At 31.6% G+C, this 15365-nt stretch overlaps 2 protein-coding genes across 5 annotated transcripts; one reads left to right on the plus strand and one right to left on the minus strand.

Moving 5' to 3' along the window:
- The first annotated feature begins 519 nt into the window (after positions 1 to 519).
- LOC111877493 (uncharacterized) lies at positions 520 to 12565 on the plus strand. 4 transcript variants are annotated; one of them, XM_052764647.1, is made up of 13 exons: positions 520 to 964; positions 1206 to 1276; positions 1840 to 1923; positions 2031 to 2327; positions 3114 to 3253; positions 4164 to 4251; positions 4321 to 4509; positions 4583 to 4744; positions 6062 to 6255; positions 6328 to 6478; positions 6567 to 6732; positions 6806 to 6898; positions 12250 to 12565. In XM_052764647.1, the coding sequence occupies exons 1-12, from the start codon at positions 604 to 606 to the stop codon at positions 6868 to 6870; spliced, it is 1968 nt and encodes a 655-aa protein (XP_052620607.1). In that variant the 5' UTR covers positions 520 to 603; the 3' UTR covers positions 6871 to 6898; positions 12250 to 12565. The 4 variants fall into 4 exon arrangements, with proteins under 4 accessions (XP_052620607.1, XP_052620606.1, XP_052620609.1 ...); XM_052764646.1 differs by lacking the exon at positions 12250 to 12565 and adding an exon at positions 8391 to 10398; XM_052764649.1 differs by lacking the exon at positions 12250 to 12565 and adding an exon at positions 7779 to 8095.
- Positions 12108 to 14582, minus strand: LOC111877491 (inosine-5'-monophosphate dehydrogenase 2). The gene is made up of 4 exons (XM_023874009.3): positions 14335 to 14582; positions 13032 to 14239; positions 12703 to 12960; positions 12108 to 12417 (listed from the first exon to the last, which is right to left on the minus strand). Exons 2-4 carry the CDS (start codon positions 14232 to 14234, stop codon positions 12346 to 12348), a joined length of 1533 nt encoding a protein of 510 aa, XP_023729777.1. The 5' UTR covers positions 14235 to 14239; positions 14335 to 14582; the 3' UTR covers positions 12108 to 12345.
- Between the last annotated feature and the right edge of the window lie 783 nt (positions 14583 to 15365).

Consider the following 15365-nt stretch of genomic DNA (forward strand, 5'->3'; position numbering starts at 1 on the left):
AGCATCTCTCCCCATGCTTATTGCTTATTGCTTATTCCCACCACAAATAAGCTAATAAGCAATAAGTAATAAGCTAATCCAAACACCCCCTAAGGTGGGTGTGTGTTTGATGGACGGAGGGCAAACAAGGGAACACCGCATTTTTTTTTTCAGATATGAGTTGAAGTCTGAAAGTTTAAGAGGCTGTCAAAATATTAAGAGGCTTTTATTCATACCCAACCAAACACTCTTAATCTGAATAATTAAAATGTTGTCTCTTAATTTTTCAATTAAAAGGCTACCAAATAGCCTCTAAATATACGAAAGTGTCAACATTTTTCTCATTGACCTACCCTTGTTCTATCAAGATTCCAATACTAATATCACAAGGCTAATATTTTTAATTATATCGTTCGGAACAGCCCAAACCCAATAAGCCCAAAACTATCAGCCCATAAAACATGGATACGTTAACATAGCGCGTAATTTAGCAAATATATGTTTATCATACACCCTACACCGTGAACTTACAAGAAGATAAACCTGTGTCTCAATGAGTATCACTCGTATCCATTACCCGCCAAACTTCCTCTTCTTCCTTCTTCTTCTACACAATTTGAATCAATGTCATCTCTTGATGTATCCTCACATGTTTCTCTCTCTAGAATTCTTTCTCTCTTCGCTCCAGTATCCAGATTCTCTCAATCTTCTTCGCTCTTCCTCCCAACTTCCTCCTCCAATCCATCTCTGTGTCTATCAGCCGTATCTCTTCACCGCCGCCGTTGTAAAGCCACTATTCCATCGTGCAGTCCATCTGAAGGAGAGTTTGAAGCAATAGACGATGAGTTAGTGGAAATTGAAGAAGATGTGGAGTCTGATTTTGAAGATGTAAGTGATGAAAACTTGGATGTGGATGAGCTCGAAGTGGAGGCGGAAATGGCCGTTCGTGAATACTCGCTTTCTTTATCTAAGGAATTGAAAATCGGTGCGTGTTTTTGTTGTTCATTTATGGTCCGTAGGGTTTACATTTTAAAATGACAACTCTGTCTAATTATTGGTTAATCTTACTATTACAAATTTAATTTCAAGTTATTAGAAAAGTATATATATGGAATTACTCGTGATAACCTGATTCATCTCTTAGTTGGAACCTGTGTGCTTGTGTTTTAATTAACTTGCTAGTTCAATTTTGATTGAAAACATATTGACATTCTCTCATGTTTTAGAAGAGGAGCCGATTGGTGAAAAAGAAACTCGTGGAAGAAGGAAGATGCGTGAAAGTATCAAAGTCGTGAATGTGAGTTACCATATCCTATGTACTATCTTCTGATCTTGTCATTTGCTGAATCCTGAGGATATTGCTCTGTGTGAGATTGTTATTTTGCTTCTTAGTAGCAAGTCTATTCCTGAAATGGTATAAGTAGAGTAGACATGAGCAGGAATGAAATACTTTTTGTGACCCAAAGTTTATCCTAGCTGAAATGCTAAAATTTGCATAACCTGCCATTGAGGTATCCATTTCTGAAAGATGCCTTGTCCTCAATAATGAGTTTCTTGTTTTGTCTTTCTCAAACATCAGATGCATTTCATCCAAAGTCAATTATATATACACTCCATAGTAATCTATAATTTTGTTAGATTGGTTGATTTACATTGAGGTTCTTATCCAGGAATTGTGAAAACACTCCATTCTCCCCTTTCCAAAACAGAAAAAAGGTCTTAAATTTGGTTCTAACTATGAATAAATAGAATTTACTCATGACCAGAAACTGGCCTTATTCTTGAAGGAGCTGATGCAAATACATTTAATAAACTTTCTTGTTCCTGATGTTAACCAATCTTCTTTTCAACTCAATGCAGATACCTGATCATCTTCTTCCAAAGGTTTCAATTGTTGGAAGACCAAATGTTGGCAAATCAGCATTATTCAACCGCCTTGTTGGGGTATAAATTTATAGTCTTTGTCCTTTTTGTTATACTTTCTTATATTTGTTATAGCTATTATCTGATTATATATCTTATCATAAATTAAACTTTTATATCTGTTACAGGGAAACAGGGCTATTGTGGTTGATGAACCTGGGGTTACTAGGGATAGGTTATATGGTAGAGCCTTTTGGGGAGACAAAGAATTTATGGTGATTGACACAGGAGGTGTTCTCAAAGTTTCAAAGTCACAGACTGATGTTATGGAACAACAATTATCTGTTTCAACAACAATTGGCATGGAAGGTATTCCACTTGCTTCTAGAGAGGCTGCTGTTGCCAGGATGCCTTCCATGATTGAAAGACAAGCTACTGTGGCTGTGGAAGAGTCATCAGTCATCATATTTGTAGTTGATGGACAGGTATTGTTCATAAACTAGCAACATTAATTCTACTTGAATCTTTACTTGTTATGTTTTTTTGTATTGATTTCAATTGGGGTTTGTTTGGTTGGATGGAATGGAATGGATATGGTAATGGTAATGGAATGAGTCATTACATTCCATGATCCTGTTTGTTTGATCTGTAGGAATGGAATGAATGTTCAAATAAGTTCTTTATATTATATGTAGAATTACAATATATTATTCTTAACGTTATTTTATACATTATTTTGATTACAATATAGTTAAGACAAAATTGCAAAAATGGTCCCTGTGGTTTCTCATTTTATGTGGTTAAGGTCCAAAGGTTTGAAAAGTTGCAGATTTGGTTCTTTTCAAAAAGTTTTGTTGTGGTTGTGGTCCCTCTTCCGTTAACTTTAACTGGTTGGTTGTTAATTCTTTTAAAAATGGTCCATGAGGGTAAAATTGTCATTTTAAAAGAATTAACAACCAACCAGTTAAAGTTAACGGAAGAGGGACCAAAACCACAACAAAACTTGTTGAAAAGGACCAAATCTGCAATTTTTCCAAACGTTTGGACCTTAGCCACATAAAATGAGAAACCACAGGGATCATTTTTTCAATTTTGTCTATAATTAATGAACTTCTGTTCACCAAAATAAAAAAACATAGATAATAAAAGCCTATTTAAAACCCAAATAAGTTATAAAAAGTATATCTTTTAGTTATGTTTATATAACAAAATTGTAATTTAATTAAGAAAAGAATAATCTTTTGAAAAGATTTGTGGCTAACTCTGAACAGGTAGGCTTGAATGCAGCTGATGTGGAAATAGCAGATTGGCTCAGAAAGAATTATTCAAATAAATGTATTATATTAGCTGTTAATAAGTGTGAGTCTCCACGAAAAGGAATAATGCAAGCATCAGAGTTTTGGTCTCTTGGGTAAGCTCTGCTTCTTTTCTTTCTAATTATAGAATGTATAGGGGCTTTTGGATTTTGGGATTGTTTTTCAGGGATTTTGAATCATTCAAAAGATTTGGATGTAGAATGATTTAAAGTTTGTAGTGTTTGGATTGTAGTGAGAGACAGGATACATAAGCATTGGGCAATAAACTCTTTTTTTAGTAACAAAAAGCTTGCTGCATAAGGAGGATTTATCAAACCATATAAACATAAAATTATCTTAAAATATTGGGATTTGTAAATTTATCTTTTTTAAACCAAATAATGAATTTTGTAATATTTTAAATCCATATCCTTTTAAATACATCTAGATGCTTCAAACCAAACACCCCTTAGGGTCTTTTTGGTATGATGGAATGGAACCAAAAACAAAAGCAATGAACATGGTAACTGAGTAATAAATTAAAAATGCAATTTTAATAAAAATAAACCCTAATAAAATAAAGGTATATCGCTTAGAAAAATTGCATATAAACTACCTTCGCTTGAAATATATATAACTGTGTTATGTGTAATTTCAATAATCCTGAAAAAAATATCGCTTTAAAAATTTGTATACAAAAAAAAAAAACAAAACTAAATACCATAAACTCTTGAAACTGAAATCAAATATAATTTTTATTACTTTCAAAAAAATAACAAAAAGTAATTTAATTGAAGTTTAGAATCCTTTTCACAACATTGCTGTTATTGAAAATAAAATAAATAAAAGCAATGTATAATTTATGATAATATATCATTCCACATTTCCATTCAATCACACAATAAAATAAATAAATAAAAACTGCATACCAAACACTACCTTAGTTTTCAGATTAACAACATAAAAAACTCAATCATATTCATATAATAATACCATTATCTTTTATTTAATTAAACTATTTTTCAGATTCACCCCACTTCCTATATCAGCTATTTCTGGAACAGGAACCGGTGAGCTTCTTGACTTTGTTTGCTCAGGCTTAGGAAAAACCGAGGTATTTTTCAAATTTCACCACTTACCAAAATTTATTTTTATACAATTAATGATTTTTATACACACACAGGATTCCAATGTTGAAAACAAAGAAGAAGAAGAAAACTACATTCCTTCAATTTCAATTGTAGGAAGACCAAATGTTGGAAAAAGCAGCATTCTCAATGCTTTAGTTGGTGAAGACAGAACAATTGTTAGTCCAGTTAGTGGAACCACACGTGACGCTATTGACACTGAGTTTGAAGGACCAGATGGCCAGGTTTTTGTTTTTTTAAAATAAATAAATATTCAGATTTAATGTTTTTTTAATTTTTGTTTGTAAAATATTGCAGAAATTTCGTTTGATTGATACTGCTGGAATTAGGAAAAGGGCAGCAGTAGCTTCATCAGGGAGTACAACAGAGGCTTTGTCTGTTAATCGAGCATTCCGTGCAATTCGGCGTTCTGATGTGGTAGCTCTTGTTATTGAGGCCTTAGCATGTATCACAGAACAGGTATGGAATGGTTGATTCCATTGTAATGAGAAAAGTTGTTTGTTTTGTTTGATGGAATGGAATGGAATGGATCCATTTTTGAAGGATTCTGAATCCTTTCATTTTGTTGATTTTCTTTCATTAGGTTTGGTTGATTTTTCTTCTCATTCCATCATTGAATGGAATGGAATGGAAAAGTTCATTCCATTGTTATGATGGAATCAGAGAAGGAACGGAATGAAAAAAAGCTGTTTGTTTTGCTTGATGGAATCGAATGGACCATTTATCAAGAACTATGATTTTGAATCCTTCTGTTTTGTTAGTTTCTTTCGTGGGAAATCTACACAAAAGTCCCAAACTTTTGGGAAAAGTTTCAAAAAAGTCCTAAAAGTTTTTTTTGAACAGAAAAGTCCCATTATTTTGAGAAAATCATATAATCAGTCATTTGCTGTTCAAATATAAAAAAAGACTTTTCGTTAATTTAGGCAAAATGTTAAATAATCGAGACTTTTCTGTTCAAAAAAAAATTTTTTAGGACTTTATTGAAACTTTTTCCAAAAGTTTGAGACTTTTCTGTAAATTTCCCTTTCTTTCCTTGGGTATAGTTGCTTTTTTTATTCCTTTATTTAATGCAATGGAATGGAAAAATTCATTCCATTGGTATGAAGGAATCAGAGGAGTGGAATGGTTGATTCCATTGGAATAAAAAACTGTTTGTTTTGCCCGATGGAATGGAATTGACCATTTCTGATGAAATCTGAATCCTTCCATGTTAATTTTCTTTCCTAGGCATGATTTTTATTATTTATTTTTTTTCATTCCATAATCGCTGGAATACAAAATTGTAATATAACCCATTTTCATCTATAAAATTTTTAATATTTTATAAATTCATGATTTTAAATAAACTATAATTTATTTTCTAAAAATAACTAGATTTTTTTTATGTAATATAAAAATTGTGAATGAGTTCTGTAATTATAGTTAAATAATATATCTAGTAGTGTTAAAACTATACCTTGTTACTTAAACACAATATAGAAACAGAGTAAATTACAAAATGGTCCCTGTGCTTTCTGATTTTTACAGTTTTGATCCTTTGATTCAAGGTTTCATATTAATTTTCGTCTGTGGGACTTACTGATTTTGATCCTTATTACCTAAATCAATATGAAACCTTGAAATAAGGACCAAAACTGAAAAATAATAAAATTTTAGTTAAAATCCGAAAGCACAGGGACCATTTTTGTAATTTACTCTACAAAAAAAAACACCAACCTTTACAATCAATTAGAAAACTGAAATCCTGATAAGAAAGGATTCTTGACTTGTACTTAGGATTACAAGATTGCAGAAAGGATAGAAAAGGAAGGCAAAGGTTGTCTAATTGTTGTCAACAAGTGGGACACAATTCCAAATAAAAACCAACAAACAACATTACATTATGAGGAAGATGTTAGAACAAAGCTTCGTATTCTTAATTGGGCACCTATCGTTTATTCAACTGCAATAACTGGAAACAGCGTTGACAAGTAACTATCTTTCTTTCTTTATTCTTAATAAAATATTTAAATATTTAATTGTAATGGAAATTGGAATTTCAGAATCATTGTTGCTGCAAGTGCGGTTGAAAGCGAGAGATCAAGAAGGCTTAGCACAGCCACTTTGAATCAAGTCGTTCATGAAGCTTTAGCTTTTAAATCACCTCCAAGGACTAGAGGTGGAAAAAGAGGACGCCTCTATTATTGCACTCAGGTATTTAAATCATTTTTCTATTTCAAAATTGAAACTTTTTTTTTTAATTAATAGTGAAACATAAAAATATAATATCTGAAAAACACAGGCAGCTATTAGGCCACCTACATTTGTTTTCTTTGTGAATGATGCTAAGCTTTTCCCCGAAACATACCGCCGTTACATGGAGAAACAATTAAGATCCGATGCTGGATTTTCCGGTACTCCAATTCGTCTTTTATGGCGCAGCCGTAAGAAATCCGAGAAAGATTTTGGTTAGTCTTCGTCCAAACAGATAACAGATAGCAGATAACAGATAACAGCTGACATCTATATGATTATTTTTAGGGCAAGGTCCGGTGTCAAAACCGAAATCAAACTTCACGCATAAGAAGTTGGTTGTAGCTACATGATCTATCAATCTTGAAGAGAAAAAGTGAGGTAAGGTTAATAGTTTCTTAATGATTGTAATTCACTATTTTGTCATCGAGTAAATATGTGAACGCTAAAGAGCATTTCATGATTTACAAGAAGCGGCATTGGCCTCACCCGAAGCTTTTACGTTTTGCCACGTCAGATTTTGAGTAACTTTATATAACAAAAAGTTATTTTCGTAAACCATTTCCAAAAGATATTTTCGAAATTATCTTAGTTTATTCGTATCTTTGTGAAATGTTTTTTTTTTTTTTTTTATAAACACTCCTCTTGTCTGATTTGTGATTTTTTAAGTAAATGCTATATTTTAAAAAATGAATATTATTTGACTATTATTTTTCATGAAATGAATATATTACAATATTGGAAAATTAAAAGATGACAATATTATGTTTTTTTTTTTTTAAATTATAAAAAATGATAAAGTTATTATGTAATATAGTTGTAAAATAAAAAACAATAAAAATAGTATAAAAAACAACAAAGAAGTGAAACAAATCAACAAAGAATAACTATTTGAGGTTATATATAATTAATATTATTAAATAAAGTGGTTAAGTGTATAAAATTCAAAACTTAAAAAAAACATTTAATAAATTTTGGTTAATAATATTGAACGAAAAACATTTCCAATGGTGACCTTTGATAGCATTGTGTAGGCGTGAGCAAAACCGAACCTGGAAACCGTAAAACCGACAACCGAAACTGTAATAGAAACCGACGGTTTGGGTTTGATTTTTTTTAAAAACCGAAATATTGGGTCGGTTTCGGTTTTATAAAATACAAAAACCGATCCAAACCGAATTTTATGAAATATATTCTGCGATTTATATATGTATATATATGTTTTCGTTGGCTTCTAAGCACAAAATCAAACTTGGTGTAGTGGTTACGGCGCTGCTACATTCTTTTAGGTGTTCCAAGTTCGAAACTTATTGCCTACGTTTCTTTTATTTTGGCTGTTCTGTAAAAATTATCCCACATCGTCTAGGTGTTCAAGCTAACTTTCATATCATCTCTTATTTATTTTGGCTGTCCTGTAAAAATTATCCCACATCGTCTAGGTGTTCAAGCTAACTTTCATATCATCTCTTATATAAACACTAGGTGTAAAACCCATGTATTATATGGGTTCATTTAAAAAAATTTATATATAAAATTGTAAACATTTGATAAGTTGAATTTATAACTAAAATAGAAAAATATTGAATTATTAAATTAAAGTGTTTTTTCTCTTTTAAATTTAAACAAATAATTTAGATAAATAAACAAAAAAAGTTATTGGGCTTTAATTTAGAAATTTTGAAATTAGAAGGAAAATCAATTAATGAAATTGAAATACATTTATTATTATATTTATTGCAATTAATACATTTAATAAAAATGAAACAACCATAAAATGTCATGTGGAAAAATTTTAATTGAAAATAACCATAAAATGACATGTGGCAAAATCAATGAGAGTGTGACAAGTGACAAAAACTTCTTTATTTATTAGGGAGGATGTTGATTCTAACTTCATTCCCACATCGTCCCTTGTAACAAAAATCGATCATCCTTACTTCTATAAAAGGATTATCATCTTTCAAAGAACTACTTGGGATTTCTATTGGGTAAGGTTTAGGTTTAAACTCTAAACCGAACCGAAAAGAACCCAAAAACCGAGAAACCGAACCCATCGGTTTTGGGTTGGGTTGGGTTTTAAATTTCTGAAAACCGATAAGTCAGGTTTAGGTTCGGTTTTAGGTCAAAACCGACCCAAACCGACCCATGCTAAGCCCTAGCATTGTGGGTTGAAGGTTTGTCTATGGATAACAAGGTTTATATGATGTGGCATTCTAGATTTTAAGTGATATGTATATACTATATAATAATTGTATGTTGTAGAGATTTGTGTTGTATAGTACAACACTATTAAACAAAAATTGCTATGTAAAAAAAAATAGAATGACTTACAAAAGTAATATATTTTTCGATTTGTACATATTTAGTCATTGGGTTTTTTTCGTCAACATTTATCCTTTTAACTTATTAAATTCTACACGTTCAGTCATTATGACCGGTTACTCCAGGTAAGTCAGGAAAAATGACTTGAAAAGACAATATATTTCTCATTTTGTATATATTTAATCTTTATTATTTTTTTGCATATTTGGTCCTTAATATTTTTTTATAGTAAAATAAGTCATTTTTGTTTTTGTATGCATTCAATACTTATAATTGAATTATTTAGGTTTTTCTCACGTCATCATACGTAGATAATCATTAATGTGGTGTTAGTGTTGTTGATGCTTATGTCCATCACGACATGGCATGTTTGGTTGTTTAGGTCTTGTGTTTTGAATGTCATAACTTCTTTATATGATTTCAAATTTTAACGATCATTATATCTACGCATTCGTATTTAAGTCAACTACAACTTTCGTTAAATTACTCCCTTTAAAAAGTAGTATACTTTTACTTACAATTTAATAAAGAAACATTCATAAATTCTAAAAAAACGCATGCATATAAACGTTTTTTTTTATAAAAAATAATAATTTTTACTTACGATATTTATGTCTATGCGTTCTTTGTGAATGTATGTATGAATGTTTCTTTTATAAAAGTGTAAGTAAAAAAATATTACTTTTTAACGGGAATAATCTTAACGAAAGTTGTAGTAGACTCAAATACAAACGCATGAATATAATGATCGTTAAAATCCGAGATCGTATGAAGAAATTACGACGTTTAGAACACAAGACCTAATAACCCAAGCAATTGAGACCGCGATGAACATAAGCATCAACGACCCAAACACTTCATTAATAATTGTCTCACGTAGGATGACGTGAGAAAAACCTAAAGAAATCAGTCATAAGTATTGAATGTGAATAAAAACAACGAACTTATTTTGCAAAAAAATATATATCAATGACTGAATGTTTACAAAGTGCGAAATATATTACCCTTTAAAGTCATTTTTACCGGCTTACCTACCAATCATAAGGATTGGATATTTACAGTTTAACAAGTTGAAGGGGTAAATGTGGACGAAAAAAAACTTAATGACCAATTATAATTCATCTTTCACCATATGACGTTCATTTTTAGTCAGCTGTTTTGAAAATGCATGACCCTCTATATATATATTGCAAGGTCATGATTATGTTTACCATTTATAACCTTCAAGGTCCAAAAATCACAAGTCTTATAATAATTTCCGACCAATTCAAGGGGACAATTTATTTTTTTGTCCCCATCTTTCTGCAAAATGTATTTTTACCTCTACATAAATGATGACAAACTAAAATGATTTTTGAAACATAGTCACTTGTTTTTGTTTTTTATCTCTTTGTAATGACCACATATCTTGAAAGTTTACGCCCCATTGTCAACTTATTCTTTTAGATTTTTACAAGTGCTAAACACCTGACAAATAAAATACATATTTGGTCGGTTTCAAAATTGTCTCAACCTATCAATATACTAAAACAATCTAGAAAAAAAAAAAAAAAAACAAACATGATCGTTTAATAATTTGTCATATGATTCAATCGTTATAGAAACCTTTAATTGGTCTATTGATAGTGAATATATGTTTGTAAACTATAGAAGTTTATATGTTTGTGACGTCATAAATAATACAAACCTTTAATTGTTCTATTGATAGTGAATATATGTTTGTAAACTATAGAAGTTTATATGTTTGTGACGTCATAAATAATACAAACCTTTAATTGGTCTTGATAGCGAATATATGCTTATAAATTATAGAAGTTTATATGTTGATGACGTCATATGATAATTAATATGGAAGTCTTTGAGACGTTGCATCTAGGTTATAAGTTATCTTAGATTTTGAGTTTTTCTATATTGTGATGTTTAATAAACTAAAAATTTAGTGTTTCAACAAGCTTATGTTTTTTTATTAATTAACCATATTTGGCTACCTATATATACATGCATGATTATATTATCGACAATATGACTTTTATATTTATGATTAATACTTTTTTCTTAAAATGACAAACACACTCTTCTTATCCTATTTCTGAATTATTCGTTCGGGCAGACACATTTCCTCCAACACTTAGAATTATGAGCTACAAGCCTAATATCTATGATTGAATCTTAACTAAATATATTTATGATTGGGCATTCTTTATGATCTCTTAACTCCTAATATATGTCCATATCACTAGATGAATCGAAAATTTGGATTTATGACCCTTATCCATCAAAGTCTGTTGGGTCCCTTCTCATTTTAAATAAATGGAATTAATAGCTAGAAGAATAAGGCATCTTTGAAAAAGTGGTGTTACATTAGGAGTTCAAACATATTACTTATAATTAAAAAAAAAAAAAAAAAAAAGAACCATCAAATCATTGATAATTAACAAAAATATCTTAAAATTGCCAAATTTTACCAATCTCTAAAGTTAAATATAATAAGATAAAAAAAACTTAAGGTTTACTACAATAACTTAAAAACATCAAATCATTGATAATTAACAAAAATATCTTAAAATTGCCAAATTTTATCAATTTCTAAAGTTAAATATAACAAGAAAACCAAAAGTTTTTGTTTCAATAATTTTATCCTTCTTTCATTCTATAAAACTTGTCACTAAAACTCTTTCTGCTAGTAAACAACCAAAATCATTACTAATTCAAAAATTAAAAAAACCATTAAAACACAAGAGAATATAAGCAAAGATATAGTGTTAGTTACATGGTAGCAAGGAAATTCAATCACTTTGTTGAGTCGTCATCATATGATCTTTTACCCTTGTATATCTCCATTAAAAACATGATAATATTAGCATCATAATATCTATATATGTGAAAAACTTATCCAAAAATACCAAGAAAAACTTACAAAGCTTTACATTCAATTCATCCATGTCTTTGCCTAACATAGTGCAACCGTGCTCAAGATCCATCGATAAAGACCATATCCAATCTTATACACATATTAAACTTTCATGGTTTCAATGTTAAAGTGAACTCCTATACTTATCGATAAGTCAAATTGAACTTTATTTTAACCTTTCTTAAAATATATTAAATAATATATTACTAATTAACCTTTTTGCTGTGTGGTTAATACATGCGACGTGGTTATGGTTTTTTTGGTTTTTGAAATACATAAAGATACATCTCTAGTTCCTTGTAATTTGTATTTTTGCAGTATAAGTCCATGCTAGTTTTGCTTGATAACAATCTCGTATTGTTCAAAGGAATACACATAACTTGATTTTCATCATATCGCAACCTTTTGGTGAACTAAGTTTTACATATGAACAGTCTCATCAACTTTATGCAATAAAGCGAATTTTGACACAAACTTTATCTGTCAACATATGTTTCAGAATCAAATGTAAGTAAGCAGCCCAAATTAAGTCAATTGCAACAAGAGCTTGTGCATTGGATAACTAACTTAACAATGAATGTGAATGTGAATGTGGTTAGAAGGATTTCTTTTCGTAAGACACAAGACCATGAACTCCACCTTCCACCTGTGCTGCTCCTGTTCGAACCTGAACAAAAGTCAAACCATAAACATAAATATTGACATGGAAACTTACTTGTGTCATTTTATCACTAAACTGTTATTCTCTTATGACTGTTGTAATAATAGTTTAATGGGTAAATCGAAAAACGGGTGAAAGAAAGTACATTCTGTTTTTTGCAGTTCGCCAAGATATTAAAAACATTACCACATTTGCATTATAAAAACCTTTTGGGACCAAAATTAAAAAAAAAAAAAAAAAAAAAAAAAAAGATATTTAAAAAAAAGTTTTTGATTTTGGTGTATACCATACCTCAAGCCTTAAAACCCCAGACCTCAACAAATCATGAGCCGAATATAAGGAAGAAGCACCAAGATCTTGGAAACCCTGTTTCACTGCATGCATAGTGTACGGAATAAACTTTAACACCGAACCTTTATCTGCAACTGCTCCAACAACCCCTTGCGCAATCTTCATTTTAGCAGTGTCACCAAGGTAACGTGCATCACTTCCTTTTCTCATCGCTTCTAAAGACCCCATTCCTCGATACTTTTTCACCCTTTCACCCCCCTAATAACATCATACCAAAATTAAAACTTTTTAAATATCAAAAAAAAAATAAAAAATTGCAAGTTACCTACCTGATTTGTGTAAGCCCCCGGAGCTTCGGTACTTCCTGCTAAAAAACTCCCCATCATTACAGTTGACGCTCCTAAAGTCAAAGCTTTGACTATATGTCCAGAATTTGAAATCCCACCATCAGCGATCACCGGAACACCACTTTGCGCAGCAACCGATGATACCTTGTACACTGCGGTTGCTTGTCCTCGGCCAACAGCACAAACTTCTTGAGTAGTACAAATGGAACCCGACCCCATTCCAACTCTCAACCCATCAACTCCAGCTTGAATCAGGTTTTGAGCTTGATACATTGTAACTACATTCCCACCAATTACATCCAAATTAGGAAACGTTTTTTTAACATATTTGATCATCTCTATCTGATAAATCGAGTTTCCTTGTGAACTATCGATCACAATCACATTCGCACCAGCTTTAACTACATGTTCTAACCTTTCTTTATCTTTCTCCCTAGTCCCAATTGACGCTCCCACTAAAAACTCCCCGTTTTCTCCAACAGAAGGGAAGCCAGAGGTCTTCGGGAACCCATTAATCCTCTCTACATCCCATTTGCTCACCACATCTATCACCTCCCCTTCTCCACTCACCAATGGCACAAAATCCATCTCCTTTTTTGTTAAATACCCAGCAACATCTTTAAGGTTACACGTATTTGGCAATGTTACCACGTTCTTCTGCATATAGCTTGAAATCCTAGCCTCCTTGTCGGGTAAACTTTCCCAGGTTAACTTATCGACGACGCCTAACAGATTCTTGTTATTCTTATCATTGGTTATGAAAACGCAAGGGGAGTTGTTGAAAACAGAGGCGGAGGAAATGGAATCATCCGGTGACAAAAACGGGATATCGGTTGATGCGAAGGGGATACGGTGGGATTTGGCTGACCGGATTAAGGATGACTGTTCGGATGCGGTGTTGTTGGAGTGGATGATTCCGATACCACCTAAAGCCGCCATTGAAACGGCCATGGATGCTTCGGTGACTGTGTCCATTGGAGAGGCGACGCATGGGATAGAGAGGTTTATGTTACGAGAGAGTTTTGTGTTTAGTTGAACGGAGTCGGTTGAGAAGTCGATATAATGAGGGAGGAAGATAACGTCGTCGTAGGTGTAAGAGTATCCTTGGTTGAAGAGTCTGGTTGCCGGAAACCCATCCTCCATCTTCGTATATCCATTCATATATCCGTTGCTTGCGGTGGTCATGGTTGCTTGAGGTGGCGTTATTAGGAGTAGACGAAAACTGAATTTGAAGTTACCTGGTGCTAAAGTAGAAAAAAAAACAGAGAGACAGAAACCGATTTACCTTGTCTGGCCCCGGATTCAGTCACAGCCGGAGATGATGTCGGGGTTGCAGCTTGAGAAGATGGGGCCGCGCAGCCTGAGAAAGTGAAGTCGCCGCCTGTAAAAGCCGACGAAGATGTGGTGGACCGGTGGCCGGTGGTCACCGATTCTTCTAAGTAGGAGCGTGAGGGGCTGATCGGTTAGATTGAGCAGATGAGGGACAAGCTAGGGCAAATCTGTAAAAGCCCACTTAGACAATGTAGTAGTGTATCGTGACTATCGGTATTTAAAGTTTTTACATTGTAAAAATTAGAGCGGATACCAAGTTGGCTCGTAAGATCATAGGCAGGCAGAATAGAGATCTGATCCGATCTAATTTTCCCTCGATTTTCATTTTGTTTTTGCGCATGAAAATTTTTATTTTACCACTTTATGGTTTTTTTACCATTTATCATTTTGTGTTGTGATTTATTACTAATATTTCGAAGTTTTTATAACTTTTGAACGAAAAATTAAATGTTTGAAATATTTTTCACGATTAAAAATTATAAAATAAAATTATATTTTATTTTGTAGGATCTTAGGATCCTAATTCCGATCTTACAAACCTAAAAATGATTTTACGTGAGATCCAAATCTTGACAACCTTCATATATTATATATAACTAGTAATATCAATATTTTACCATGGGTTTTAATGTGTTTTTGTTGTATATTATGAAAATAGATAAGAAAAAACCATATTATATATATTATAAGGCGACGATAAACACGAAAGTTAAAAAATAAAAATAATATTTTACACAGTTAAAGGTGCCGAGGGAGTGAATGTAATATTTTAAAAATAAAATGATGAAATATATTATTTTATAAAATAGAAGGGTTGCAACTGATGAATTATATAAAGTTGATAGATAAAAGATGAATGAGTGAAAGTGATATTTTATAAAGTTGAAGATAGAGAGATGAAAATGATATTTTAAAAAGTATAGATGAAAAATATTATTTTATAAAATGAAAAAGTTACACGTGACATAATTATATGAAGTTGAA

Source organism: Lactuca sativa, chromosome 6 (genome assembly GCF_002870075.4).
Source record: "Lactuca sativa cultivar Salinas chromosome 6, Lsat_Salinas_v11, whole genome shotgun sequence".
Taxonomy (NCBI): Eukaryota; Viridiplantae; Streptophyta; class Magnoliopsida; order Asterales; family Asteraceae; genus Lactuca; species Lactuca sativa.

Coding starts and splice junctions, on each gene's coding strand:
- LOC111877493 (XM_052764647.1), top strand. CDS start 604: ATGTCATCTCTTGATGTATCCTCACATGTTTCTCTCTCTAGAATTCTT. Junction 4,510..4,582: donor TTGAAGGACCAGATGGCCAG/GTTTTTGTTTTT, acceptor AAAATATTGCAG/AAATTTCGTTTGATTGATAC. Junction 6,733..6,805: donor GAAATCCGAGAAAGATTTTG/GTTAGTCTTCGT, acceptor GATTATTTTTAG/GGCAAGGTCCGGTGTCAAAA.
- LOC111877491 (XM_023874009.3), bottom strand. CDS start 14,234: ATGACCACCGCAAGCAACGGATATATGAATGGATATACGAAGATGGAG. Junction 12,961..13,031: donor CGGGGGCTTACACAAATCAG/GTAGGTAACTTG, acceptor TGATGTTATTAG/GGGGGTGAAAGGGTGAAAAA. Junction 12,418..12,702: donor CTGGGGTTTTAAGGCTTGAG/GTATGGTATACA, acceptor ACTTTTGTTCAG/GTTCGAACAGGAGCAGCACA.